Source organism: Aureobasidium pullulans, assembly GCF_000721785.1.
Source record: "Aureobasidium pullulans EXF-150 unplaced genomic scaffold scaffold_30, whole genome shotgun sequence".
In the NCBI taxonomy this organism is placed as follows: Eukaryota; Fungi; Ascomycota; class Dothideomycetes; order Dothideales; family Saccotheciaceae; genus Aureobasidium; species Aureobasidium pullulans.
In genome coordinates this window covers 132496-158549 of record NW_021941050.1, presented here as the reverse complement: position 1 = coordinate 158549, position 26054 = coordinate 132496, and the positions used below count along the sequence as shown (strand labels likewise).

General features: G+C 50.1%; 13 protein-coding genes across 13 annotated transcripts; 5 read left to right on the top strand and 8 right to left on the bottom strand.

The window, feature by feature from the left end:
- Positions 1 to 767: 767 nt before the first annotated feature.
- On the bottom strand, positions 768 to 1584 carry M438DRAFT_359405 (uncharacterized protein; the record flags this gene model as incomplete). The annotated part of the gene is made up of 2 exons (XM_029907336.1): positions 768 to 1387; positions 1548 to 1584. 2 exons carry the CDS (start codon positions 1582 to 1584, stop codon positions 768 to 770), a joined length of 657 nt encoding a protein of 218 aa, XP_029755941.1.
- A 2223-nt stretch (positions 1585 to 3807) lies between these two features.
- Positions 3808 to 5089, top strand: M438DRAFT_327636 (uncharacterized protein). Its single transcript, XM_029903180.1, has 2 exons — positions 3808 to 3957; positions 4022 to 5089. Exon 2 carries the CDS (start codon positions 4179 to 4181, stop codon positions 5031 to 5033), a length of 855 nt encoding a protein of 284 aa, XP_029755940.1. The 5' UTR covers positions 3808 to 3957; positions 4022 to 4178; the 3' UTR covers positions 5034 to 5089.
- A 14-nt stretch (positions 5090 to 5103) lies between these two features.
- On the bottom strand, positions 5104 to 6400 carry M438DRAFT_349466 (shikimate kinase). The gene is made up of 2 exons (XM_029906403.1): positions 5757 to 6400; positions 5104 to 5692 (listed from the first exon to the last, which is right to left on the bottom strand). Exons 1-2 carry the CDS (start codon positions 5955 to 5957, stop codon positions 5234 to 5236), a joined length of 660 nt encoding a protein of 219 aa, XP_029755939.1. The 5' UTR covers positions 5958 to 6400; the 3' UTR covers positions 5104 to 5233.
- A 577-nt stretch (positions 6401 to 6977) lies between these two features.
- Positions 6978 to 8818, bottom strand: M438DRAFT_409273 (uncharacterized protein; the record flags this gene model as incomplete). Its single annotated transcript, XM_029910005.1, has 3 exons — positions 6978 to 7358; positions 7417 to 7436; positions 7936 to 8818. 3 exons carry the CDS (start codon positions 8816 to 8818, stop codon positions 7068 to 7070), a joined length of 1194 nt encoding a protein of 397 aa, XP_029755938.1. The 3' UTR covers positions 6978 to 7067.
- Positions 8819 to 9106: 288 nt separating this feature from the next.
- M438DRAFT_359401 (uncharacterized protein) lies at positions 9107 to 9736 on the bottom strand (the record flags this gene model as incomplete). Its single annotated transcript, XM_029907335.1, has 1 exon — positions 9107 to 9736. One exon carries the CDS (start codon positions 9734 to 9736, stop codon positions 9107 to 9109), a length of 630 nt encoding a protein of 209 aa, XP_029755937.1.
- A 193-nt stretch (positions 9737 to 9929) lies between these two features.
- On the top strand, positions 9930 to 10496 carry M438DRAFT_359400 (uncharacterized protein; the record flags this gene model as incomplete). The annotated part of the gene is made up of 3 exons (XM_029907334.1): positions 9930 to 10121; positions 10173 to 10191; positions 10291 to 10496. The coding sequence occupies 3 exons, from the start codon at positions 9930 to 9932 to the stop codon at positions 10494 to 10496; spliced, it is 417 nt and encodes a 138-aa protein (XP_029755936.1).
- An 874-nt stretch (positions 10497 to 11370) lies between these two features.
- Positions 11371 to 11586, bottom strand: M438DRAFT_283040 (uncharacterized protein; the record flags this gene model as incomplete). Its single annotated transcript, XM_029901349.1, has 1 exon — positions 11371 to 11586. The coding sequence occupies one exon, from the start codon at positions 11584 to 11586 to the stop codon at positions 11371 to 11373; it is 216 nt and encodes a 71-aa protein (XP_029755935.1).
- A 2918-nt stretch (positions 11587 to 14504) lies between these two features.
- Positions 14505 to 15395, top strand: M438DRAFT_240743 (uncharacterized protein; the record flags this gene model as incomplete). The annotated part of the gene is made up of 2 exons (XM_029899529.1): positions 14505 to 14945; positions 15033 to 15395. Coding segments are annotated over 2 exons (804 nt in total), but the record flags the coding sequence as incomplete, so codon positions are not given.
- Positions 15396 to 16604: 1209 nt separating this feature from the next.
- M438DRAFT_283195 (uncharacterized protein) lies at positions 16605 to 19473 on the top strand (the record flags this gene model as incomplete). Its single annotated transcript, XM_029901368.1, has 4 exons — positions 16605 to 16685; positions 16746 to 17182; positions 17237 to 18734; positions 18790 to 19473. 4 exons carry the CDS (start codon positions 16605 to 16607, stop codon positions 19471 to 19473), a joined length of 2700 nt encoding a protein of 899 aa, XP_029755933.1.
- Positions 19474 to 19698: 225 nt separating this feature from the next.
- M438DRAFT_349464 (ESCRT-II complex component) lies at positions 19699 to 20424 on the bottom strand. Its single transcript, XM_029906402.1, has one exon. The coding sequence runs from the start codon at positions 20387 to 20389 to the stop codon at positions 19814 to 19816; it is 576 nt and encodes a 191-aa protein (XP_029755932.1). The 5' UTR covers positions 20390 to 20424; the 3' UTR covers positions 19699 to 19813.
- Positions 20425 to 20593: 169 nt separating this feature from the next.
- On the top strand, positions 20594 to 22017 carry M438DRAFT_349463 (uncharacterized protein). Its single transcript, XM_029906401.1, has 2 exons — positions 20594 to 20787; positions 20900 to 22017. Exons 1-2 carry the CDS (start codon positions 20647 to 20649, stop codon positions 21671 to 21673), a joined length of 915 nt encoding a protein of 304 aa, XP_029755931.1. The 5' UTR covers positions 20594 to 20646; the 3' UTR covers positions 21674 to 22017.
- On the bottom strand, positions 21718 to 22105 carry M438DRAFT_141629 (uncharacterized protein). Its single transcript, XM_029898893.1, has one exon. It carries the CDS (start codon positions 21975 to 21977, stop codon positions 21762 to 21764), a length of 216 nt encoding a protein of 71 aa, XP_029755930.1. The 5' UTR covers positions 21978 to 22105; the 3' UTR covers positions 21718 to 21761.
- A 1020-nt stretch (positions 22106 to 23125) lies between these two features.
- M438DRAFT_378006 (uncharacterized protein) lies at positions 23126 to 26041 on the bottom strand (the record flags this gene model as incomplete). Its single annotated transcript, XM_029908765.1, has 1 exon — positions 23126 to 26041. The coding sequence occupies one exon, from the start codon at positions 26039 to 26041 to the stop codon at positions 23126 to 23128; it is 2916 nt and encodes a 971-aa protein (XP_029755929.1).
- Between the last annotated feature and the right edge of the window lie 13 nt (positions 26042 to 26054).

The window sequence follows — 26054 nt, the reverse complement described above, 5'->3', positions numbered from 1 at the left end:
AGAGGTGGACATGAAGTACATTTATACTTACGGACTTTTAGTGGCAGAAATTACCTCGAGGGCCCTAAAAGCATAGCCCAGCATCGCAACGACCTCTGCCCTTAGTCATGAACCCAAAGCGGGGTGCTCGCGTGCATACCAAGCCGATGAACTGGAGTGATCAGACCGACCTTGCCGATTTTAGATGGCCATTTCGCCAGACATCAAGGTTCGAGTGCCGGCAATCAGGCCGAAGGTGGTCTGCCGTATGGTGAACGACCCGCAATTAGCACCGATGGGAGGGCAAAATCATCTGCCATAGAGTATTGCCGTTGCGATGGCTTGGATGTGTCCGACGTTTAACCCTCTATGATGCCCGTTCTCCGCTCGAGCAAGCCACTTCCATGCCTCGTGACGACGACAAGTATCCGTGAGGTTGGTAAAGACAACGGGAATTGTACTTGGCACCATGCCGAATGCTTAGGGCACTAACTTGAGGTATGAAGAGTGTGAAATCAAGGTCGGCTTGTGGGGCATCGATGGAGGGGTTCGGGTCGGGACCACCCCAGCATTTGTTGCTTGACGATAGCGGCTGTCCTTGGGATGACATGTTCGTGCCACTACCGTCACGAAACGCAAGCGGCCAACCTCAAGTGCATGTGTGCTGAGATGGGCATTTCCAACACGAGGAAGATTCATGGTATGATCGGCCAGACATGCTGCAAGGCTGTAAGATTGACAAGCTCCTCGTATAGAAGCTCATGAAGGATTTTTTGATGTAAAGTCGATCATCGTGGAGTCGAAGAGCTGGAGACTCCACGAAAAAAGCCCTGTGGGTCTCTCTCCACGTCGACCAATGTGGGGCCGGGAAATGGCTTGAACAGACTTCGCTTCTTCAAGCCAAAACTGTGTACGCTTTGACCTTTGGCATCCAGGCCGCGATTGACGACGGTAGGACTTTGATGCGCCATCAAACTGACGGAACAGAGCCTCAGTGCTGGAATGACTCTTGAATCGTGGCAAGATCCGTGAAAACCTTCATGACTTGTTCCGAGGTCTTCGCTGACGAGGAAGCGTGAGCAGCAGAGCCGATTGTCCTTTTCATCTTCCAGGATGTTTGCGGTCAACAATCTTGAAGCAAATTTCAGGCCGACCCACAACAAAGCTCTTCTTAGTTCGCTCGTGCTTTGACAGTCTTTGCTGCGCACGAACACGCTATACATGACTCCACTTTGCCCAACGGTCATACACGCTTTTGACCGACCCGCCTTGTGATCAGACTCTCTCCACCGGGGTCTCCACAGCATGTCTCCACGCCATCGGCTCGTACCAAGACATTCCTTTCCCAGATAGTAGGCGAGACACGGCCCGTGAACCCGACTTCGAGATGCCGAAGATGTAGAAGCCTCTGAGAGCAGTCTTACAAACCCTTCAACAATGGCGATCCTTGATCTGATCACAATGATCGGCAGGAACCTGTAGCTCTCAAGGTTCTTCGTGTACAGATCAATCCGAGGGCAGAGTATCGAAGTCTATTGTGACTTTGAAGTCATTTTGGATAAACGTACCCTTGTCGTTCGAGATATTGGTCTCAAGCACAGTCATGGTTCAATGACTCGCTTGTTTGACCCTGTCGGAGGTAGCGATGGTCAATGCTGGTATTCTAGAAATCCCTTGGGATGCGAGTCTTCTGAACACTGCCAACATATGCCGAATGTGAGACCAATTCTCGCAGGTCATGAGCCGATGAATGCCAGAGTGAGCAGTCTTCGACACGCGGAGGCTTTGCATGTGAGGTTGATTGGTTCAATTCTCCAAAAATGATTCGTCTTTTGAGAAGGAGTTTCGTTAGATTCGGCATGGGGTGTCGGATTTTGGTGAAGTCTTCCAACATGCAGAACTTGCAGCCAGCTCTTTCAGTAATGTACAAGATTGTCATCTGATTATAGCAGACACACCGACAGTGCAGTTGTCAGCATCTACGCTATCATAAATCACATTGGTATGGTTAGATCGATGGCTACCGTCGTCAGAAAGTAGGGTCAGGGTGGCCCGCTCAGCAACGTCTGTGTTGAACACTGGAATTGTAAGTACATAACCCATTCAAGAGAGCTAATTAGTAGCTGTACGTGTAATAAGAGGATACAGAGTGAATACTCATCCGGCTGCACCTGATCAATTGGTATCTACAACCATCTAGTCCAGTCGTCGACGCGACAGACGCTTGTGGAACGCGGTGCTGATGACGACACGCGTGATTCTTACCATCTCTTTTCGCGATGTGAGCAACTTCCATGCGAAACCCGTCTGGTCTTCCCTTGTCTCGCCGAAGCTGGCGATTATTCTCACTACTATCGTACCGTGTCGGTAGTCAATACCACCGTCTAGGCAATGGTCCCAACCGTATCCAGGAACTCATGTCGGCTCAACGCATCTGTTCACGCCAAAGTGCTTAACCACGTTAGTGAAGTCGAGAGGGTCGGAAGTTCCGGCGCCTGAGAGCCGATATCGAGGATTTCTTTTCGCTGCCAGCTGGTGATGTCTGGCGACCGCATGGCTGATATCGGCATTGCTAAAGACCTCACTTAGCACCGATGATCTAAGCTCCTCTACTTTGGCGCCTGTGATAAGTCTGAGACGTCGCCCACAAATTCAAAGAGCTATCTGGATGTTCTCATCGCAAGTAGGCCACCGCCTATAAACAGGAACATATGTACTTGTCACAGGTAGTGGCTCTTCAATCTCGTCAGGCTCATTTGCGGCCTCGAAACTCGCCACGTCAAGAGCAAAGCAGGAATCAGCAGCTCCACGATATCGCCAATTCTGGAGGAACAGGCTGCCTCCTCTCCATAGACTCCCACCATGCTGGTCCAAAAGTGCTCCTGGATGTGTCTTCGAGAAAAAAAAAGAAGGAAATTGCTCTTAGACAATACCTTAGACTGCATTTGGTTCGATGCAAGCAGTCTTCCACGCTCTAACGACAAAATCAGCCTGCCCAAGCTGTCAACTTCAATCTCAGACTTATCTAGTTGACCACGCTAATCTCCTTCGTCCGCCGACTCTTTGGACGATGCCATCATCGTCACCGCTCTTTGTGTGCCATGCAAGCTCCTTATATACATCCTTCCCCGAGAAAGTGCTACTTCTTCTGGTATACAGTCGACAGATTATCGCCGAAGAAGTTGCTAGTAAATTGACCGACACCGCAGGCGACCTTACTAGAAATGTCTAAAACGATGCGACATAAATCTTCTATCACAAAAGGTTATGCTACTAACAGCCCCTGTCTGACGCGGCCTTTACGAATTGGAGAATTCAAGGTGTCGGGAGGTGTGAGTAAGGCATCTTGAAACATTACCGTTGACGAAAGATTGTTAGATCGGAGACTGTTCAAACATTACTCTTCTGCCACCTCGTATCATTATTCTAGACCGCAGCTTCGAAAATGATATCAAGCACACATTGGGAGGATGTCGTTTGCTTTCGACTTACAACCGGCTGATGGGAAAAGAAAAAACCACCAACGTGCAGTCTACTAGTTCATGGACAAAACCAAAGTTAGGCGTTTATCCTTAATATACTTTTTAGGAGTGGTCGGTAAGTTATAATCTGCTGTAATTGTTGGATATGTTCCTCGAGACTCACCTATGCCAAAGTCAGATCTCCTGTTGCCTGAAGACGTTTGCGCGTCTCTGTATGTTCTGAATTTAGTATACGAAGCGTTGCGAACAAGGTTTGGCACCAAAAAGAAAAGTAGCTATTATTAGCCACACAAGACGCAGCAATTATAAAGGATACGACAAGGCTCTTTCTGGGCAAATCCGATCACTTCTTGCAATTTGTTTGTTTCTTTAAAGCAATCATGTTTGAACGTATGGATTCGCTTGAAAATGGCTATAGAAACACGACGAAGAGGAATACAATGAAGCGCATACTTCGAACCTTTCTTGTTGGCACGATTTGTGTCACATCTATCTTGTAAGTATCAAGCGACAGAATTCGCAACAACTCAAACAGACCATCCTGCTGACTTTCCAACAAGGTGCATCCTCCAATTCTGGTGAATCAACCATGTGGTCTCCACAACCTCTCGCAACACAGAAGATAATTTCATCTTTTCACTCAGCACATGGACAAACATCCACTGGTCCAGCCCCGAAATCTGGGATCCCAAACGTCAGGAGGAAATCCGTAAAGTCATGCCCGTCGCCGTACATTCCCACAACGACTACACGCGCAGAATTCCTCTTTGGGAAGCCATAGGATCTGGATGCGTTAGTGTGGAGGCGGATGTGCATTTTGACAGGTCTGATTTACTCGTTGGGCATTCTGCAAGGGGGTTGAAGCGGAAGGAGTCGCTTGTGGCTATATATCTTGAGCCGCTGGAGCGATTGATCGGGAGTCGTAATGTTGATGTTACGGAGGGAGGTTGGCGAGGTGTTTTCGAAAAAGTGCCTGAACAGACACTAGTTTTGCTCGTGGATCTGAAGACGGAAAGCCGACAGACGCTCCAGGAACTCAGCAGACAACTCCAGCCATTGCGGGAACTGGATTACCTTACCTACTGGAATGGGACGAGCAGAATAATGCGTCCTCTTACGGTCGTCGCATCAGGCAAGGTTGCCTTTGGGGACATCCTGGCGCTGAATCCTACTCACCGCGACATCTTCTTCGATGCACCGCTGGCATCCCTTCACACTCCCAAAGACGATTGGACAACTTCTCCACCGACCCACGCGTACAATATCTCAAACTCGTACTACGCATCCAGCGAACTCAAAGATGGTATTATAAGTCTCGCCAGCGATGGCGACAAGACCTCATCACCAGAAGAGCAAGATGCATCCAGCAGTCAGCCAGAGCAAGCCAAATCTCGCGGTCTGGTATCTAGATATTGGGGTTCTGCGGGTCCCAAGTATCAGACTTCTGAGCAAGTCATGTGGAGATATTTCACCGAGATCATCGGGATTGGGATTATCAATATGGATGATATGGCTGCGGTGAGGGATAGGTCTAGAGGGATGGGAAAGATGGCGATTCAAGAGAAGAATTGACACTGTCCCACTCACGAATGTGTAGAATATGATAAAATCCTTATTGTGCAAGCGTCAACCTTTTCGAGTGTGCTCAGAAAAATAAGAAGATGTGTTTTGATAATGCCGGGTATATGTACAAAGCCTACCCAGGAAACCGCTTTGCTCCCATCCTAGTAACCCCAGATGCCAAACTCCTGTTCTCGCCGTCTTTATATCACTCATGCCTGGGAAGGCTGCACGATAACCGCATCCTGAGTCATGACCTGATTGACAACCTCCAAAGCCAACTGCTGCACACTAGCAAAATCCCCACTGACATCCACACTCATCACATCCCTCTCATCAACCGTCGGCGGCTCCAACGCTTCAAACTGACTCTTGACCATACTGTCCTTCATGTAATGACCCACTCTACCATGCACTCTTTGCAACAACAGCTCTTGAGTTGCGGAGAGGTAGATGAAGTGAACGAGCACATTGTTGTCGTTGTACGAAGCCACGCGGATGACGTCACGGTATTTGCGCTTCAGTGCCGAGCAAGTGAGGACGACGCCCGAGGCTCCGGATTCGAGGGCGGCGACCGCTTGGTCGCGGAGGAGGATCAGCCAGTCCCAGCGGTCGGCGTCGGTGAGGGGGATGCTGTTTGCCATTTTCTCGATGTTGGCTTGAGGGTGGAACTGTGGGAGATTTTCGTGTTAGTGAGGTCTCGAGGACTCGAGTGTGCTGGGTTCAAAAACTTACGGCATCGCCTTCTAGGTAGGGCAGTGTAAAGTAGCTGGCGAGATATTCTGCCACCGACGTCTTTCCGCATCCTGCTGGTCCTGTTATGATCCAGATGTGTCGGTGTTGCGGTACGGGGGCACTCGATGCAGGAGCAGTCGTGTTTGCAGAGGTCGCAGGAGCCATTGGAGTCGAAGACGAAGGCGCAATAGGATCAGTCATGATGTGTGTGTTTTTCTCGTAATGGAGCATCGTCGCGGAAGAAGCAGCAGCAGCAGCAAAACAATCGTGTGCTCGTTGTCGTTGTCGTGGGGAAGCCGAGTCAGGTACGAGAAGCTTGTGGAGTGACGGCGGGTGTAATGTTATACGAGTGAAGCACAAGTGACAGCGTGATTGGAATGACAAGTGAAAGGAAGAAAAGGACAAGGCTTCGAGCCCGAGGCATGTGAGGGCATGATATTCTTTCTATCGGCCGGAGATTGTAACCAGAAATCTGGAAAGTCGGGATCTCCACAACTTCGACCACCCGCATTCTCCTTAGCTATACGATCGGCAAATGACGCACCTTTGGGGTCTTCGTTTCTCAAAGGCCGATCGGCTATTGCTTGCTGGGGCTTGTTGCTATTTCCAGCTCACCTGTATTCTATTTAGTTGTTATGTCTTTGGTGTACTTCAAGTATGCAACTCTGGAGGTAAAGAAGCCTCATATCACCATAGAAATGACTCCGAGAGAAATAATTGAAGCATTCACACAATTCAAGGGTCGCTGTTGCCTCACAGGTCGACTGGCTGACTGTCGCCCTGGCGGCTAAGCACGGCCGACTCAAGTTGCCGGCTCTGTTTCCGCGAAAGCTGGGGAATCACGAGAATCAGCCTGAAAGTTCAGCTGCACTTTTTCGTTCACCATTTCCCTGAAGCTTGCCACGCATGTCAACTTCGAAGTGTAGAATCATGTTTGAACCAGGGTCATGTCTGACGAGAGCGCATGGGTTGACGACTCTGCGCGAGTGGCCATGGTAGCACGAATACCATCTTACATCCTTATGGCGTTCGCGTGATAAACACGCTGAAAAGAAACTCGAGAATCTCTTGGATCATCGAAACGATCACGGATTGGATTACAACAGTAGGTAAAACTAGTAGGTGTGGTAATCCATATATTCATTAGCTCTTCCATGGCTTTTCAAGTACAGTGTCGGTATTTGTTGGCAACTCCCATTCGAGTTCCATCTCGGAAAGATCGTTCGCTTCCACCAGCCATCGTTCAAGCCAGACATATAGAATGGAAGTCACATAAATCCTCTGTCGCGCTCATGGGCTTTGGAATGCCCGTCAACCGGAGCGGCTCCAGGCTGGTCCCTGACCACTCAATCTTTCAACCAATCTAGCCACAACTCTCTTGACAGCATTACCCCTCGTATGCATCCCAGTCTGCATCATCTCCATCGCATTCGAGGCATCTCTCATTGTATAGCGTACCACATGAATCGAATTCTTGTGCAAGGCCTGTACGCGCGCATCATTGACTTGATGATCTTGTGGAAAGGTGGCTTGCATCTGTTGCATTGCCGCTTGGAGTCTGACATTGTTGCGCTTGATGATCAGATAGTGATGCTCCAATTCCTGGTGAAAAGTGGTTAGTCGAGATATTTTCGCATTGACTTGAGGGGCAGAAGCTTACTCTCATAGATTCGCTGAGTTCTGAGAAGCAGAGGTCGAAGCTGGCTTCGATGGAAGTGAATCTGGGCATTTTCGTGTTTGTGTGCGGCCTTTGAGAAAGTTGGGTCGGGTAAGTCGAAATCTCCAGCGGGTGTGATAAAGAAGAAAGGAATGTCGAACATTCTCAATCATATATAACCAAAAGGGAGGGAGTGATCGAACTTGCAAAACATGCTTCCAGAACAAGGAACAATACAGGCGTTTCGGAGCTGGCGACAACATGACAGATTCAGTCGGAAGAGCAGGTTGTCAAGTTGCAGGAAAGAACGACCATGACATGAAAGTCATGCGGAAGGTGCGTTTTCCTTCGTCCAGGCAGTCCAGGCAGTCCATGGCATTCCATATCTCTTTCCGCTGTGGCAATTCGTGACCAGGGGCCTCGTCAGAAAAGGTCACAACCCCAAACCCTCAGCGGCATCATTGTGCAGACCAATGACACGCTCAATCATTGTTCCAAGAACGCTTTGTGTGGCTGGCATACCCTCAACTCGCACACCAGGACCAAACTCTCTTGACCACATAGCTCTGACATAATGCCGTCCAGCCTCAACGCAATGATCATACAGCTCATCCCGATGATTCGCCAGTCTCGCATACGAGGCATTAGCTTCAGCTCTAGTGAGCTCATCCCTCAAGACCTGCCTATCCATCTCATTGCGTCGAAGCTCCATGAGGGCTTCCCAAGCTTGAATGCCGTCGTCTAGAACACACACCATTTGACACAAGACCCAGATTCTTCTGTATGCATACATGACGCTGGTCTTGTGATAATTGTGTTGAGTCAGCATCTTGAATTCTTCCAGGAGGATTCGGTGCTGGAGACTGGCGCTTTGGAGGCGGAGGAGGATGGCTTCGCGTTGAAGGTTGCGGAGCTGTTGGTCGTCTGCATCGGAGTCGAGGTGGATTTCTGAGACATCGGAGTCAGAATCTGTTGATATGGGCGGGCTTTCCATGTCATGATCTTCTGCGTCAGGGGTCGAGATGATGGAGGTAAGCTCTCTCACTCTGCGATGTGCTTCCTCGACTGCTTGGATCTCGTGGACGGAGATTTCGGCGTCGATGGTCCTTATCGCGCTCATGAGTGCATCGTGGTCGTCGAGGCCGGGTCCATCGGGAAGGGAGTGGTCCTCATGGGTCTCTTGAGCGCCCTGATTGATTTCCTGATCCGCCTGATCGGACACCTGAGCTTCATCTCTTCTGCTGCGGAACTGATCGAGGATGCGTTGGTATTCCTCTGGTGGCTGATAATTCTCCGGTGAGTGATGTTCTTCTGGTGGTTGGTAGAAAGGATCAGGAGATCTGAGTGCACGGCTCCGTTGACGATCGGGTCCCAGTCGGTTGAAGCGAACAAAATTTCTACGCATGTTGAGAAGAGAGAGAGAGCAGAAGTATATAGGAGTTTCGAGAGTGAGTAGTCCTGTGGTCCCGGAAGTCTGATTGAGAAAGTGTCCTGGGTGAAATAGCTCAACATCGAAGGAATATATAGATTATGAGAGCGCAGTATCACACAACGACAGACAACGCAAAAGCACGTGAAACGGTCTTGAACAAAGGAATGACAGATACATGTTTTATCAGATTATCATGTGAAGCATCGTTCTGCTTCGCTCGAGCAGTCGTGACATTTCACGTGCTATGGTTCCTGTGTGCACTCACATGAAGCGCCAGATCAGAAGGAAAGCGAATCTCCATAGGTGTAGGAGGTCGCCACAGAAGGTACGCAGCAGCTGGACAGAGGCGTCCAATGTGCTAGGACCGAGTACTGTTTCCTGATGTGTAGATCTCTCAGGATTGAAGTCAACTGTGCCAATGTCGTCCAGGTGTTCCCAAGTCATCCTCACGAACTCTCCAAGCATTTCCGACCAATCCCGCTTAGCTTGAATATATAGACCTCGAATCCTGTTCGCATGGCTTTCATGTCTGTAACGCTCTTCTGCAGCATCCTGAACATCCAAATCGCCCCAGAAGACCTCGACGTGCATTTCAACATCGCGAAGATCCATATAGACGTTCCAGTTGTCCAATAGTTGGTCAAGATCTGACAGCAGCTGACGTCGAAGACGTAGAACTCTTGTAATGTGTCTGAGGGGCGGTGCGAGGTCAGGGCGTGCTCCTGCTTCCTCGAGGGCTTCAATCTCTGCTGTGATGGTAAGTAGTCTGGTACTGATCTGTTGACCTTCTTCATCGTTCCTGTCGAACGCCCTCTCGAGATCCTGGAGATTGTTGATATTCAGGCCATCAATTACAGGCAAGAAACCTCCATCATCGTAGGAGTGAGGCATTCTGTTGGAGTTTCTTGGTATATATGGAAGGAAAAATAGGAGGAAAATGGTTTGGTGGTAAATATAACAGAAAGTCAAGACGCACTGTCAGTATATAATCAGAATTGTACTTTAGACAGGTCTCCAGCAAGTAACAATGCAAGAATGACGAATCGTGAGAAGGCGTGAGAAGAAGTTAGCACATGATGTAGATATGTACCCCAAAGAGAAGAATACAAACACGTCGTTTCTGCATTTTGATGCAATCTTCACAATGGCCGCTGGCGTCGTAATTCTTATTGCCATAAGTGTCAAAGCTATGAATGAAAGGACGTTGCTTCTTGAGTATTTTGAGAGTAACACTAGAAAGTTTGTTTTCGATGTTAACAGGGCAAGCTGGATTCGTGTGCGTTGACGAGCATAGTAATGTTGGCCATGTGTCTTTGGTCGGAAGTAGATTTGGCGTTGGCTTCTCTGTGAGTTTCGCGAGCCTTGCAAGCCTTTTTGGCTCGTTACGAGTCCTTCTTGTACACATGTGCTCCTGGTGTGCGTTGAAGCATGCTTAATGCGCGTAGCACGAGAGGCGGTTTGCTTCGACCAAATTGTTCCAGGGGTCTTCGGCATAGCCTTCGATTTCGTATCTCCCCTGATAGGCTTCTTGGATGCTGGTCTTGGCCAGATCGATGCTCCTATTGAATCCTATGTTGTCGCGAACCATGAAGGCGTTCCCTGTGGAAACGGACAGATGAGGAGTGGGGGAAAACTTGCACCGAAGGACTAATATCATACGATCAGACCATAGATGCATGCCAGAATCTGCACTTCTGACTCCTCGATTGTGCGGGTGGCTTCGTTAATGTCATAAAGTTATCCTCCGAGACGCTGAAGCTCTCTCTCTACCCTCTCGAGTTCCACACTTAGAGTGTCCCCTTCGTGGTCCAGATCATGAGAATCCAGCTGCGCGAACCAGTTGTCGTAGCGACGATATGTTGAAGTTGTTTCGGACGGCCTTCAATTTTGTGAGATTCAAGCGCTTCGCGGAGAAGGAACACAGTGCGATACGTCGAAGTAGAAGATGCATGTAGACCGACGAGAGCTGGTGCGAGATGTTCCATGTACCAAGCCACGATCCAACGATTTGTATTTTGTAGGCCAACGGCACAGTAGCCAAACGAGAAAATGAATCTCAAGATCATGAGTTCCGAGGTAGCGATTCATGACCCATAAGACGTCTCCGCTTGTGAATTCAAGGGCTTCCGGTAAGCAAAATACATGTTGATCATGAAAGTTCAAGTATGAAAAAACGTGATGAAAGAGACATCTTCTTGCGAAACCGTACGAGAGGTCCACTACGGGCATGGCATTTTTCTGAATTGAGACAGTGGACGAGAAAATAAGAAAGTGAGAAGGTTTATTCCGAAGCAGCAAGCATGAAGCAAACTATGCCACGAAATGTGGGCTCTAGGCAACAATGAATAGTCCTGGTAGCATGGCCGGCCACTCAGAAGGGTCAAACTTTTGTGATTGCTTTTCGACGTGGGACGAATATCAGAGACCTCTGGCGTAGTGTCATAGCTACATCATATATGGAACTGTTAGCTGAGGCTCAGTCTCCAAGAGAACAGGCGTCGAACCACGGACCATAACTTGATAATTCAGCTGTGAGACTTGGAATCGGTGTTGATGAGTCTTGTCTGGACGAGAATCTTGAGAGGCTTGTAGCAAGAAGAGCATTTCTCGTCGACCTGGACGTTGGCGCAGATATCTCCATTGCGACAGGCTTGTTGTATCAAAGCAGCTCTCGAACAATGGCTGGAAAAGACTGTCTTGGTGTGTCCACATTGATATGTATGAGCGTAGAAGCGACACATTTCCAGTCTGTGATGTAAACTCGGATCTGTGGAGACGGTTTGTTCTGAGAGTTTGGACAGAGTTCGAGGGGAAGGGCAACGTTGACAATGATGCTCTTCTTTCTCCCATGACAACTGTACTTATATCTTCCTCGGATTTTGACGTATCCATCATTCATGCTAAAGCTCCAGCATTGGAGGCTCCACTCCAAAGATTGGCATGCTTTCTCTTCACACGCAGAGGGTGTGAGCTACTGCAAGTGACTTGTGCGTCCGACTTCTCTCGGCCGATCTCAGGTATCGTAATGGCCAATCTGATCTACTTCCGGACGTTGGAAGTAATATGCCGGCGAAGTCAAGGAAGCCACAATAGGCTTGAGTTGATCAGATCAAACAAAATTTTGGTCTTTGCACACACCAAAGATCAGGCTTGGAAGGTGTGTGTTACTCAAACGACAAGCATATCTTGCAGGTGGTCCTCAGGTACTACGTGCTCCGCACTGCGCAGCAGATAAGTGGATCAGAGCCGGCCGCGTGGAAGCATGTCGTGCATACAAGGCGACCAACCGCCTTGTTTTCTGATACCGGAAAGCAACGCCGACCAAGAAAATATGTAGGCAAGCAGGATATGCGAAGATCGACTGCAAATTATGAGCATAAGCATGCATCCATGTTTCGGATACGCTCGACTGGTTCTTAAAAAAAACGAGCGTATCGCATACCCTCGAGACCATTCTCAAATTGTCCTGAGTGAGTGCGCCGAAGGAAAGACAGCCGGAACCAGAAGCGGGACAACTGGAGTTTGCGGAACGTCATACCACAGTTGCATGCTTGCTCGATAGTACGATATTTTCATTCCGCGTGACGATGATTCGTGGCCACGAGAGGTGAGTAGGCGTCTATTGATCACCCCAAGAATTGAATCGTCTTCAGCAGAAATCTTGCTTGATCTGGCTGTTCCCAGCGGGTAGAGAAAAGATAGAAAAAGGGAAGCCGTATGATCATCTGGTCGTCAGTTCCGTCGCATCTGCTCATCATCTTCCAAGAAGGTCTCGAAGATGACTGCTCGTGCTGGTCGTACTTGCCAGATGCAGGCTTCGGTGTCACATGCTTGTTGCGTTGTGTGACAGTGTATTGTTGCACGCCGCCTGGCAGAAAGATTTGCTCAAATAGATTCTAACCCCTGATTGTATCTTCTGTTTGTATCAAGAACTTGGAGTCTGCTGGCGGGGATGTTCAGGTGTTTGTCTTCAGGATGTCGGCAGACGTTGGGCCACTCACAAGTGGATCTGCCTGACCCCGCCCACCAATCACATCTTCAGCGTCCCTTCTTGACCGCCTTTTTCAAAGCACGCTATTACACCACACAGCGCACATTCTAGACAGCCATACGGATAAGGCCGCATTGGCGCTCGCTGGATCTCCTGTCAGACCATGGGTTTGCTGTCGGTTCCTGCAGTACTGTTAACTGTCATGCGAACTATGTCCTCAATATGGGGTTGAAGGTAGGCTAGAGCTCGAAGCCTCGATTGCCAGCAAATACCAACAAGTTGGGTACCTCATCTTCCTTCCAGATGTCATACATGACGATATATGAGGAGCGGATCTTGGTTGCTACCCCGAAAGGAGCATCCTTGCCAACAAGCGAGGCCGACACGTAGCACCAATGCAATGCTTGCATGCAGGCTGCGCGATCCCGGCGCTCACCGTGCCACTGCCCAACTTCTCTTTCATGCTTTTCGTATCTCTTTCTTCATGTTTCGCATTTCCTTGACTTCTTTTGGTGGTTTCTTTCGCATTTCGTGCTGTTGTTTTCGTTTCTGCCGTTTTACTGCCGGTCAATCCTGACATTGATAACATATCCATTCATAATCGAGCGGAGGGTGTTGTCGAGTCGAAGAGAATCAGGGTAGCGTGGACGACTTCCCAGTGTCAGCGTGGTTTTTGTTGAGGCATTGAGAGGGCTTAGGAAGGGCCTCGGTTCTAGAGACGCCTGTCTAGAAGAGGCATTAGTCTTTATGTTCAGTAAGTGCTCCTCTACACATGGTACTGTTTGAGTAAGTACACTGGCGGATCATGCATTCTGCTTGTCCATCTGTAAAGACTGCGAATCGAAGCGTTGTGTTTGCATAGCTCCAGCTTGACGTTGCGCTCAGTACTCCGGTTTTCAGCTCCAGATTCCGGCCAATGAGGTCGTCGACGGCAGGCTTGGTGGTCGAAAAGGACGTCGACGGTAGCGTTAGTGGTCGGAATGGACGTCGACTGACAGCTGATAGGCTATCATATCAATAATAACATCTCCCGAATGCTTCACCTCGTGTCCATATCACATCGAGCAAGCCTTTCCCCCTCCCATCGTCTTCAACCTGTTCGCAGTCTGTCATCCAACCCTGAGCGAGCATCGCTCTCCAGTCTACTATCCTCGAGTAGACTACCCTTGAGCTAATCGCTTACCGCTGCGTTCTTGCGCTTTGTCCTCCTGCGGCTTGCAACCTCTGCCGAAGCCTCATCCTCGAGCATCGAAGCCGCGCAGCCATCCTATCAACGTCAGCTCTAATAGAGTCTACAAGCTATAGCATCCACCATCTCGGACATCCCAGGCAATCACTGGTTTGCCTAGTCAAAGGTCTAACACAAGTAGCCGCCAGCCTTGCACGATCTCAAAAACCTCTTCGGCTGTAACGATCTTACAACCCAGGACCTACCTCTACGCACACACAGCCGTAGGTACTTGATCGTCTCCAAGCGCAGTCGGTTTCCGCAGATGAGACCAGAGCAGCCACTAACCTTGCATATCTAGGCGCGTGACGATCTCACGCCTGCTGCAAAGTCCCAATACCCTTGAAGGACCTATCATCGTACATCATCCGACCAACGACAATACCGGGATCAGATCATCATCAAAGTCGACGATCTTACCATCAAGATCACAAAAAGTCCTCGAGATGTCGAGCGCCGAAATTGACCGAATGGTCCTGGCTCATTGGGCAACTCAGGCTCGCAAATTCAACATGATCCTCTCCCAGGGCATCTGTAAGGTCCTCGCTATCTCCTGCCAGCTCACGGATGTGCTCAATCGTGCCTATGGGCAACGCACAATCGACATGTCCAAGGAGACAAGATCGGTGGCGCTGTATCAGCACATCATCTTCCTTGCCAAAGAGGGATTGGCTCATACTGAGATCTACATCCTGCCATTCTGCGGCCGAGATGCCCATGCCGAGCTTCAGATCATGGCTGTGAAGATGCAGGCAACCTTCCACTACATCTTTTGCATGTATCACAACACACCTACCGTCCGTCAACTCCAAGCTCGTCAGAGAAGCGTGGGAGACCCCAACAGCCTTGGAGCCAAGTACATGGCCGCCAGAGAGGACTGGGTTGGACTGTCTGGCTCTCCTGCCCCGTCTTTGCAGTCCTACATAACCAACCCTTACGCCGCCGAGGTCAAGGCAGCTCCGGTAAAGCTGAAGGCTCATGCTGTTCAGTCTCCAGTTTCAACCGCCGTCCCTCCCACTCTTGCTCTCTTCCCTCGCACGACTCCAGCACGCCCTCCTGGTCTAGGCATGGACAGGATCATTGACTACGACCCACCTGTGTGTGCAAGCGCTTTCCTCATGCCGATCATGGACTACACTCCTGACACCAAGCTATATTTCGAGAGTGCATCCAGACGTGCAAAGAGACTCATGCCTCCCTCGCACGTCATCAGCCTTTCAGTGGCACATGCGCATTCCGAGTTCCTCTACGAATGTCTCGGAGACTATTATGGCGCCATGGACGTGATCAAGGACGCCATCCGTGCAGCTATCGAGGATGATCCCGGAGTCTATCGTCGTGTCGGAGTGGTGGATGGTGAAGTCGTCTATGACTCGAGCGATCAATACACCCTCATCCGTGAGATGTCTACTCTCGCGCAGGAGATTGAGAAGGTCTCGGATATCGAGCCTGTTCAAAGCCGTCACCAGCAGGTAATGTCGCCACCTCTTCACCCGCCTCCAGACCGCGAACTACCTAGCCCTCCCGGTCAGGACAAGGGCTCTGCCGGCGCCAAGGCCTCACATCAGCGCAATCAGTCTGACAACATCAACTTGTCCCCTGCTGGAGGCGTCTCGTTGGGCAGCCCGTACAGAAAGGTCCAGGGCCTTGATCCCTGTCTTGAGGCCGCCGCCATGAACTCACCCACAGCTCACAAGGGCCACAACGGTACCACCAGCAGAAACGATACCCTTGTCGGATCGCCTCCTCCTGTCATGGACCTCGACACTCAGATCCAGTTAATCAACAAGCAGATTCAGAAGGACGCTGACGACGACCTCGAGGCCTTCAACGCTATGAAGGCCGCTGAGACCCGCAAGAAGGATGAGTCAGATGACACCCGTGGTGACAGCTCCAAGGGCAATGGAGGACGCATGGAGGGAGCTGGTACTGAGAAGCAGCGCAAGAGACGTGTCCTTGAAAGAGCCGAGGACAGACTGGAGAGACAGCGCAAGGCTGCCATCACCAAGGCCTCCCTTGATGATCCCTACTCCTTCGTGTAACAATATGCAGGAAAAGAAAGAGCAAAAACAGAGACCATGGGTCTCTAGAGGGGAAAAGATGGAAGAAGATGATGGGTAGCTTTCGCCTTTTGCTTTGACGACTAGGAAGACTTGTTGCTTCCGGTACTTACAGATGATAGCTGGCGCACCCAGTTGCTAAATTTGCGTGTATAATAGTTTGCTTTATGGAAAAAAAAGGTGTTTCACCAATAATGATTTTGACTCTCAAGTGTGCGAAGTGGTATATTGAGGTCCGTGCGGGTCAAGTGACAGCGTGCCGGATGCAACGCGGTCTATGGCCGATGATTGACCATCAAGACACCACAATTTCTAGAACAGCAGGAAACAAGAGGTAAAACGCGTCTTCTCACATCTGACGTATTGAGACATTGATTGACACTGCAGGAAATAGCTCCGTTGCGCAGACTACTAGCAACAACCTTCAATCTTATCCTCCTTGTTACCCACCTACGCGCCTTCGAGACATGCGATAGAGCCATGGACGAAGATAGACTCTTTCACGGTGTTAGCTTCACCATCCTACCCGGAACCACGATAACGCCAGAAAGAGAGGAATGGGTATGAACAAGAGCGGCATCACAAGACACACAATTGCAGTTGCTGACGGCTTGCCAACAGTACATGCACCTCTTGACCAAAGACGGCGCCACCTTTATTCCCAGACGAGACGATGGTTCGATCAATAACATTGCCGGCCACACTCACATCATCACCGACGACATCGACTTTCCCGAGTACGGCAGAGCTCTAGAATACAACGTTCACGTCGTGCGACCATCATGGGTTATTTCTAGTCATGAGAAGGGGAGACAGACACAACCACGCCAACACAGCCCAGACCCGTCTATGTTCTTTAGAGAAGTCATAGTCTCCTGCGCTGACTTACCGGAAGGAGACAAGGATGCAATTATCGCCGGCACATTGGCTCTGGGAGGCCTGTACAGTGCGCCATTGACCAAGCTGGTTACGCATGTTGTGTCTATGGATATGCACAATGACAAGTGCCGCACTGTCGAGGCAAAGCAGCTGGCATGCAAGATCGTTCTTCCGCACTGGTATGGAATTAGACATTGCCAATCTTTCATACGCGGCTGACAAGACCATCACAGGTTTGACGACTGCTTGAAACTCGGCAAGCTGATCAACGAAGGCCCCTACCTCTTGCCAGACCCTGAGATCCTCCGCGCGACTTCGGATGAACCTGTCCGAGCGAGATCGACACCAGGACTTGATGGTGCTCTTTCGGCTGTGGCAGGAGCCCCACCAGCATACAACCCTCCAATCTCACCTTCCGACTCTCGCAAGCAGCTCGCAGTCTTCAAGGACAAGAAGGTGCTATTCTCGAAAGACCTGAACATCAACGATCACCTGGCAAAGACATTGCGACACCTCGTAAGCCAAGCTGGAGGCGCCCTCACCACCGACGTCGAGGAATGCAATGTATACATCGGCCACTACCGCGACGGCATGGACTATGTAGCAGCTTCTCGCGCTGAGAAGACTGTCGGAAACCTATCGTGGTTCTACAACGTCATCAACCGTAACAAATGGACAAATCCTTTGGGCAAGCTTCTACACTACCCAGTCCCAAGAAATGGTATCCCTGGTTTTGAAAACACGAGGATCAGTCTGTCAAATTACAGCGGTGAAGCTCGCATCTATCTGGAGAACCTCTGCAAGGAAGCAGGAGCCGAGTTTACGAAAACTATGAAGCAAGACAACACCCATCTCATCACAGCTCACACCCACTCGGAAAAATGCGATGCAGCCCAGGAATGGAACATTAACATTGTCAATCACCTCTGGCTGGAAGAAAGCTACGCAAAATGCGCAATCCAATCGCTAACAAACAAGCGCTACACACACTTCCCTCCGCGAACAAACCTCAGCGAGATAGTAGGTCAAACGACCATCGACTTTAAGAAAGTCCAGAAACTCTATTTTGCGAGTAATGAGAAGACGATCAAGGATGCAGAGCCAGGAGCAAAGACACCACACCCTTTCCGTGGAGCAGTGAAGGCACCTGACACATCACCCGGAAAAGGCGTGCCACAGTCCAGTGCTGCGACATCAAAGGCAAGGTCTTTTGCCGATGCCCCGGAGCCTATGGATGTGGATGATCAAGAAGACACGAGTGAATTCATGCCTGCACCTCAGACGGCGAAGAAGAGAAAGACAAGGGTTGGTTCGGATGCAGCAATGGCCACACCTTCTATGCTCAGACACAAGGATGGAGAAAGCACTCCACCCACCACCGGTCGCGCGTCAAAAGAAAAGGCATTGACCAGTCTGCACGCATTGAAAGATGACGTGCTCCTCTACGACCGCGAGAGAAAGCGAAAAGGCGGCGTCGTTCATGGTGGCAGAAGAACAGCAGAACCCGAAGAAGCGCCCGTCACGAAACCCACAGTCAAAGGACGCAATAAGCGCAAAAGTGACGATACGGCCGACGACCATGCTGAAATCAGCGAGACCGAAATCGCCGGTGTCAAGAGTAAAGCCAAGAAGGCAAAGACTGGCACCAATGATACTGAAGTCTTGTTCACGATGATGGTTACAGGAGATGAGCGATGGCTGGGCAATATGAAGAAGGAGAGTGCTGAAACTGTGAGTTTTATTCCCATCTGTCTTTCAAGAGCATCAAAAACTGACTTGTCTATAGGCAAAACTACGAGCATTGGGTATAAAACTCACAGCCGAACCAGCAGAATGCACACTCCTCTGCGCACCACGCATCCTTCGCACCAAGAAATTCATCGCCGCACTCGCAAACAGTCCTTCCGTCGTCGACATTGGCTTCCTCGACGAAGCACTCTCAACAAACATACTACCTGATGTCGACGAACATCTTCTTTCCGACGACGAAGCAGAAGAACGTTTAGGATTCCGCATGGACGCAGCTCTGGAGAGAGGCGAAGTCAACGCCAACCGCCTCCTCCACGGCTGGACAATCTTCGTGACCGAAAAAGTCAGCGGGAAATTCGACACGTACAAAGAAATCATCTCCATCAACGGCGGCACCGCACTCCTGTACAAAGGTCGCACGAATGTCATCGCCGGCCCCCGCATCCCAGCCTCTGAAGACCCAGAAGCAGGACCAGAGACGGAGAACAACGGCAAAGAAGAGGAATTGGATAAAGTATATCTCATCTCCGGGACCGCGAATGAGGAAGTCAAGTTGTGGGAGAAGTTCAGACAAGAGGCGAGGAAGAAGGGGTGTCATGGTAGGGTTGTCAAGACCGATTGGCTTATCAATCTTGCCATGAGTCAGAAGGTTGAGTGGGATGAGAAGTGGGAGTTGAAAGAGGAGACGGTGCCGGGATGGGAGGAAGGTCGTGGAAAGTAGATGGTCCCTGCTGGTTGAGAGGAGATGTGTATATCCAGTATCCGAATGCAGTAGAAAGGCTCTTTGCATGTGGCTGAGTTGTCCATGGAAGGCTCGATCCAGTTTTCCAGTCTTTGCTTTGTCCTGAAGGATGTAGGTCTCCACCTTGTGTCCGGTTCAGGCTTCCTGTGTCTTCTGGGGTCCATGTGACAGACAGACAGACAGACAGACAGACAGACATGAACCCGCCCATCCTTGTCTTGAGCCAGACGAGTCCGCACACCAGGAAAACCAGAAGCATCCATCCCCGACCATCCCTTCCTCTTTCAACACAACCACCCACAACAACCAACAAGACGGCTCAAAAGAACTTGACACCACTCCCATCCACCTGCCCAAAAACCTGACACCTCCCCTTCTTGACCAAAACATCCAAAACCTTCCTCAACATATCCTCATCCATCCCCACCCATTCCTGCCCTTGAACCGCATCCGACTCCCTCAACTCATAAATCGTCAACACTACTCCCTTTTGTCCCGTTTCCTCCACCCAAGAAGCGATTTTGTCCGCCCATTCGGAGGGCGTGCGCCACCATATCCACGCGACGGTCTTGTCTGAAGAAGTGTAGGAGGCTGTGGGGGGTGTGGAGGTGGCCATGAAGTCGAGGATTTGGCGGATGGCGAGGGGGTCTAGGGAACGATTGAGTTTGGCGTTGGAGAAGAGAGGGAGGGTGGGGGCGGAGGAGAGAGGAAGTTTGAAGGTGCGGTGGTGGGAGAAGTGGGAGCGGATTAGAGAGGACCAGAGGGAGAGTTGGCGGGTCAGGGTTGCTTGGTTTGGTTGGAGGGTGTAGAAGGGTGGGAAGGAGTGGTGGGGTGGGTAGGTGAAGGAGTCGGTTGTGGCTATTGTGTCGGTTGGAGGGAGGGGAGATGTTGACATTATTGCGAATCGAACGAGTTGGTCGTGGTTTTGGTATAGCAGGATTGTGAGGAAGGAAAGGTGGTTTGGACTTTCATGTGATTGTCCCTCTAGCTGCCGTCATTGCTTGACTCGAGGGTTCTGGGGAAGTGAACGATAAATGACTCGTAGCTACAGACTTCAAGCTTATGACGACGCTGCATCAACAGGCCAACTTTCTCCAGACAAGCAGAAACACAGCATCTTGTTCGCAACATACACATACAAGATCATACACAATGGCGACGACGACAATGGCAGAAAACATCACGGTGGATCTGGATCAGCTGCTTGGAAAGTTGTCGAATACATTGCTCTCGCCGACAGCAGATGACACGCATCTCCGCACCACTTTCTACGAACGCAATCGCATCAGTGCTGTACGTCGCATCACCTCTTCCTTCCTCTCCGTCCCTTCTCACGATCATTCTTCGTTTTCTTTCCCAATCAACTCTCGTACGATCTCCTCTGACAATCACACCGCATGAACAGAATGTCGAATACGCACGAACCCTCCTCCTCCGTCTCGAACACAACACCGCAGACATCAAAACCCAATCCCGAAAATCCACCATCCAAGCCGACCTACAAACAAAACGCGACCTGATCAAAAAACTAAACACGCGACTGATCGAATTGAACCAACTGGCTTCCCTCCAAGAAGACTCGGACAGCTCATCCGACGAAGAAGATGAAGATGAAGAAGAATCACAAGGCCAAAAAGTCAGGGAATTCGCCCCGGCGGTGTCTACAAGCGATACCCTAGATACAGATCCCAGCCTCACATCGCCACAACAAGCAGCACAAGATCTAGCAAACAACCTACGCTCGAGAAAACCGAACGCCACGAACAGCAACGCCCCAGCCGATTCCGCCACAACCTCCGCCCTTTTCAACAACCGCAACACAGCCCAACCCACCACCGCCGCCGGCGAAAAACTTTCTACCGAACAAGTCCTCGACTCGGCGAACCGCGATCAAGATATCCTAACCACCTCCCTAGTCGCCCTGGCCCAATCACTAAAACAATCTTCCCTATCCTTCGCTTCCTCGCTAGATGCGGAAAAAGAAGTCCTCCGCAGAGCGGAAGGAGGGTTGGATAAAAATTCCATGGGTATGGAAGCTGCGGGGAACAGAATGGGTGCGTTGAGGAGGATGACGGAAGGAAAAGGGTGGTGGGGCAGGATTAGATTGTATGCGATAATCGCTGCATTATGGGTTGCTGCATTTTTGCTGGTGTTCGTGGGACCGAAGTTGAGGTTTTAGGGAGGGAGGAAGGAGGAAGCGTCATTAGCAAAGAGTATGGAACGAAGCAGTGAATAGAGAGAGACAGTAAGTCTCTACCACAATCCTGCTATATGGAGAATAGTATCAGCGGGTTCCCTAAGGAGTGTTTATCGATGAACCCATCATGAACCTCTCTAGCACACGCCGATCTCGTTTCTGGGATCTTGGTCTTCGGTCTCCCTGGTATGGAAGCAGCTTTATGCTTTCCATATATCATTGTATTTCTCGTCATCTCTTCACCTGCCCCCCCTCCCAATACCTGTATCAAAGATATCCAAACCATATGTACATATCAGATAACCACTTGAAACTCGCTGACCCGCCGTCTTCACAAGCTAATCTGATATCACAGGTATTCCCTGCCACATCAATCACTGCATAGTTATCCCCTAATAAATCATTTACTCTTTACTCTTGCTCATATGCTCTAGATGAAATAAAAGTTTGTTGTCATTGTGTCTTTCAAAACTAATTCTCTAAAAGAGGACTAGACTAAAAGGCAGCTCTTAGATAGAATAAAAGCAAATGTTCATTACGTCCACGTCCACAAATATCTTTGCGATGATACTCTTCCTCTTGCTTTACCTGCATATGCAAAGTATGTAATTCCCATTTCCTGTTTTTCTGAGTGAAAATGCGATATGCTGGTGACTTTGACGGATCGTAGAGTGGGGTTGTCATGGAATGGAGAGAAGATTGTCACGGAATAGATTGTCATGGATAGTCACGGAAAATCTGGAATGGGATGGATTGCAGTGGATGGTTAGATGGTAGTGGAAGTAGATAGGTAGGTGTAGATTGGCAGATGGATGTGGACTCGTAGATGGACGGTATAGATGGGACAGGTAATAAAAGACAAAGATCTATACCAATAACATACTAATACTAATATACAACCCCTACCCTATCAAAGATGGCAATCAATCGCATTCCATAACCTCACCTTCAGAAAAAATGCATTTCTATCTAGCCTCGAAGCAATGTGGTGAAGAGAGCAATCATGTAATCACGTAATCACGTTATCACAAAACCCCCAATATACGAAAAATGTACAAAGTAAAAGCTCAAAAACACATTCGAAATATTTCAGGGTATGAGAGCGGGGGAAAAAAAAACCAACATTATTTGCTGCGAAGGAAAGCAGGGAGACGAAATCAATACTTCGAAAACCTCCAGAATGTTACGAATCAAAAGAATAAGTACAATGCAAGAAGAAGAAGAAAACAATCCTTGAATCTCTATCATCTACAACATCCACTCATGCTAAAAACGCAAAAAACGCACTTTCTTTTGTTATACCCAAAAGAGGAGAAAAAAAGAACAAAGAGAAAAAGAAGACATGAAGAAGTAACAGAAAAGAAAAGGAAAGAAATATCACTACTACAAGGACAGCCGGCCATCACCACGATATTCCTGGATCAGATGAACCTCCTAGTTCTGTCCAATGTCCACCCAACTGATATCACTGGCCTGTGTCTTTCTAGCACCAGCTCCTTGCCTATCCAATCTTTCCTTCTCCATCCTCTCGGCCTCGAGTCGTTGTCTAAACGCCTCTTCGCGATCCCTTTGCGTCATGGCGCCGGTGGCAGAGGGCCAGATGGTGGCGCTGGAATCTCTGTTCTCGTCGGGATTGTGGATGCCGAGGCCGGATTGAGCGACAGGAGGCTGGGGTGCCGCGCGCTCGGGGGTGAAGCGGAGAGCGGCGAGGGTACCCGGGTGGAGAGCGCCGATCTTGCGGGCGGAGCCGGCGAGACCTGGGTTAGGGGCAGGGCGATCGTGCATGGCGCGTGTGCCGCTGCCAGGGAAGAAACCACCACCACTGTTACCGCGAGCAGCGGGGCCAGGGATAGCGACGGCGGCAGGTGGGCTGAGGGCGCGGCCGAGAGCGTTGGGAGCCTCGAACCCAGTCATGCGGCTATCACGGTCTGGATCTGAAGTGTAGGCGCTGGATGGAGGGCGAGGGAAAGCAGATGCTGAAACGGCAGGCGACGGTGGGATGTGGACTTCCTTTACTGCGGGTGAGTTTGGTGCTTTTCTGTTGACGCCTTGCGCTGTGTTGGTTGCGTGGGCGGTTGCGATTGTTGCGTCACCGTTGACGGGAGTCCATTCATCATGATGCGAGAAGAATTGTGATGATGCTACGCTGCTCGAAGAGTGACGTCTGGACGAAGCAAACGACTCGCGAGCATCGCCGAGGTAGCCTTGGCTTTCCAAACTTTGACCAGTGTGGAAGTCAGCACGCTGACCTTCAACCATATCGAAGCTCTGGCCTCTAGCGGAGAAATCCTCGACACTGTGACTAAAGCTGGGTCTGCCCATACCAACGACCGACAGGCGGTGCTGGTGTGCATCAGCAGGATGCAAGTGCCCCTTAGGCTCCACATCGAGCGGTGCCACCATAGCTGAAGGGTTGCGTACGAGTTGTGAAGGGCCACGTGATGGTGTGTAGTCCGAAACACTGAGGTCAGGTGATGCAGTGAGGTTGGGTGAGTGTTGTGCAGCGGGGTCGTAAGCACCACCGTCGCTCTGGTTGGCAAAGTATCTTGACCAGCCTGAGCTGCGTTTTGTCTGCATGTCATCTTCCTTATTCTGGTTGGGAACGGCTCTCAAGGTTGGCATAGGAGGTGCAGGCCCACGAGCCGACTGCAGGCGAGGTGTCTGACTGTTCATAGACTCCATCTCCATGTGATCATCAAAGCTCTGCGGGCTGGTGGGTGATCGCACAAGCTTGGTAGTACTCTCGAAACTTCCCTTCTCACCATTGTTTCTGTTGTGGTTCTTACCATACTTGCCAGAGATGATGGCCAAGGAGCTTGAAGAATCGTTGGCTTGGTGACCGTATGCCGTCTTGGGAGGTTGCAGATCGGCGTACGGGTTGGTGCTGCTATTAACGGGTGTCTTTTCAGACGCACCGTATTTGCTGAAACGCTGACTGAAACGATCAGCTCCAAGTTTACCAGCAAGGATAGCAAAAGAGCTGCGAGGATCGTATGAACCAATGGTGGGTTTGGGCAATTGCGGAGGAGCCTCGCTCACTCCGCCACCGCCACCTGCCTCTTTCATGAAAGAAGCACCCCTGTCTTGGAAGCTCATTCTATCAGCCTTGTCATCGTTGAACTTGGTCTTCTTTTGCTGTTGCTTGCGACGTCTAACGAGAAGGAGGGCAATGATGAGTACTGCAGCAAGACCGAACAGAAGACCCAAAGTGATTCCCAAGACCTTGCGAGTGTGGGCTCCACCATCACCGCTGTTTTTCGGTTTTGCGGCGGCGGATGATGTGGCGGAGGCTTGTGCTGAGGTAGATGTAGGAAGTGCGGATGAAGTTGATGCAGAAGTTGTCGTCAAAGGAATTTGGCTATCTCCAAATAGCACTTCATTGCTGACCCATGAGTTGCTAGTCTGGTTGAAAACATTGACAGGAGTGTCGTCGTTGCCGCCACTAATAACGGCAAGAGTACCTTGGTCGTTCTGTGCAACAGAGTAGTCCGATCGCTTTACTGAAGGGGCTGAGCTACTGTTGTACGTAGGCCAGCTGTCCAGTGTCAAGTCACGCTTGCGTTTCCTTGAGGATGGTTGGCTTGTGAAATCACCAACAGTCTGACCATTGCTAGCAGGCTGACCGTCAGCATCCAGTAAGACAAGCTGAGTAACGTCGTTAGGAGAAGCAGTGGCATCATAAACCGTCAAGACTTTACTGCCGTCGTCACCAGTGACCAAGGCGCCCTTTGCACCGTCTGGCAATGCTGATGTGAGGTTAGTTTCCAGCCTGGTCCAACTGCTACTCTTGCTGAAAGCCCAGATACCAGTGTTACTCTTAGAACCTCCCAACATGACAGCGGAACTATCGTCCCATGGCAATAAAATAGGGTTAGAAACGGCAGGCGCCTCGGATGTGAATGATTCGATATTGAAGGGCTTCTCGGTCGAGATGACGAAAGTTTGCGATGACAATTGATCGTCAGTTCGCGAACCGGCATAGACAAGAATGGAAGAAGAGTCGTTCAAGTATGCGGCGCCGTGATTCGTACGTCCCTTCATATCCTCGGTCGGCAGATCGAGAGTCTCCCAAGACTTGTTTGAGAAAATATAACGTTGTAGTCCTCCGTATGATGAGTCGTCTGATGTGCCGCCTACCACGTATAGTGCGGCTTGTGAATCATCTCCATTCGGTACTGCGCGAAGACATGTCGGGCCAGTCACTGCTTTTCCCATATCCATCGAAGTCCATGTAGCATTCTCCACGAGCGGCAGGGCCTGGAATGAGTCCGGCGACAGGACATATAGAGTGTTGTTGTCAATGACAGAGCAGTGGCCAGCGAGGGCCTTCTTTGGTAGCGGGGCAGCCATGTCGAAAAGTCGA

Coding starts and splice junctions, on each gene's coding strand:
- M438DRAFT_327636 (XM_029903180.1), top strand. CDS start 4,179: ATGCCCGTCGCCGTACATTCCCACAACGACTACACGCGCAGAATTCCT.
- M438DRAFT_349466 (XM_029906403.1), bottom strand. CDS start 5,957: ATGACTGATCCTATTGCGCCTTCGTCTTCGACTCCAATGGCTCCTGCG. Junction 5,693..5,756: donor CCTACCTAGAAGGCGATGCC/GTAAGTTTTTGA, acceptor AATCTCCCACAG/TTCCACCCTCAAGCCAACAT.
- M438DRAFT_349464 (XM_029906402.1), bottom strand. CDS start 20,389: ATGTCAACATCTCCCCTCCCTCCAACCGACACAATAGCCACAACCGAC.
- M438DRAFT_349463 (XM_029906401.1), top strand. CDS start 20,647: ATGGCGACGACGACAATGGCAGAAAACATCACGGTGGATCTGGATCAG. Junction 20,788..20,899: donor AACGCAATCGCATCAGTGCT/GTACGTCGCATC, acceptor CCGCATGAACAG/AATGTCGAATACGCACGAAC.
- M438DRAFT_141629 (XM_029898893.1), bottom strand. CDS start 21,977: ATGGTTTGGATATCTTTGATACAGGTATTGGGAGGGGGGGCAGGTGAA.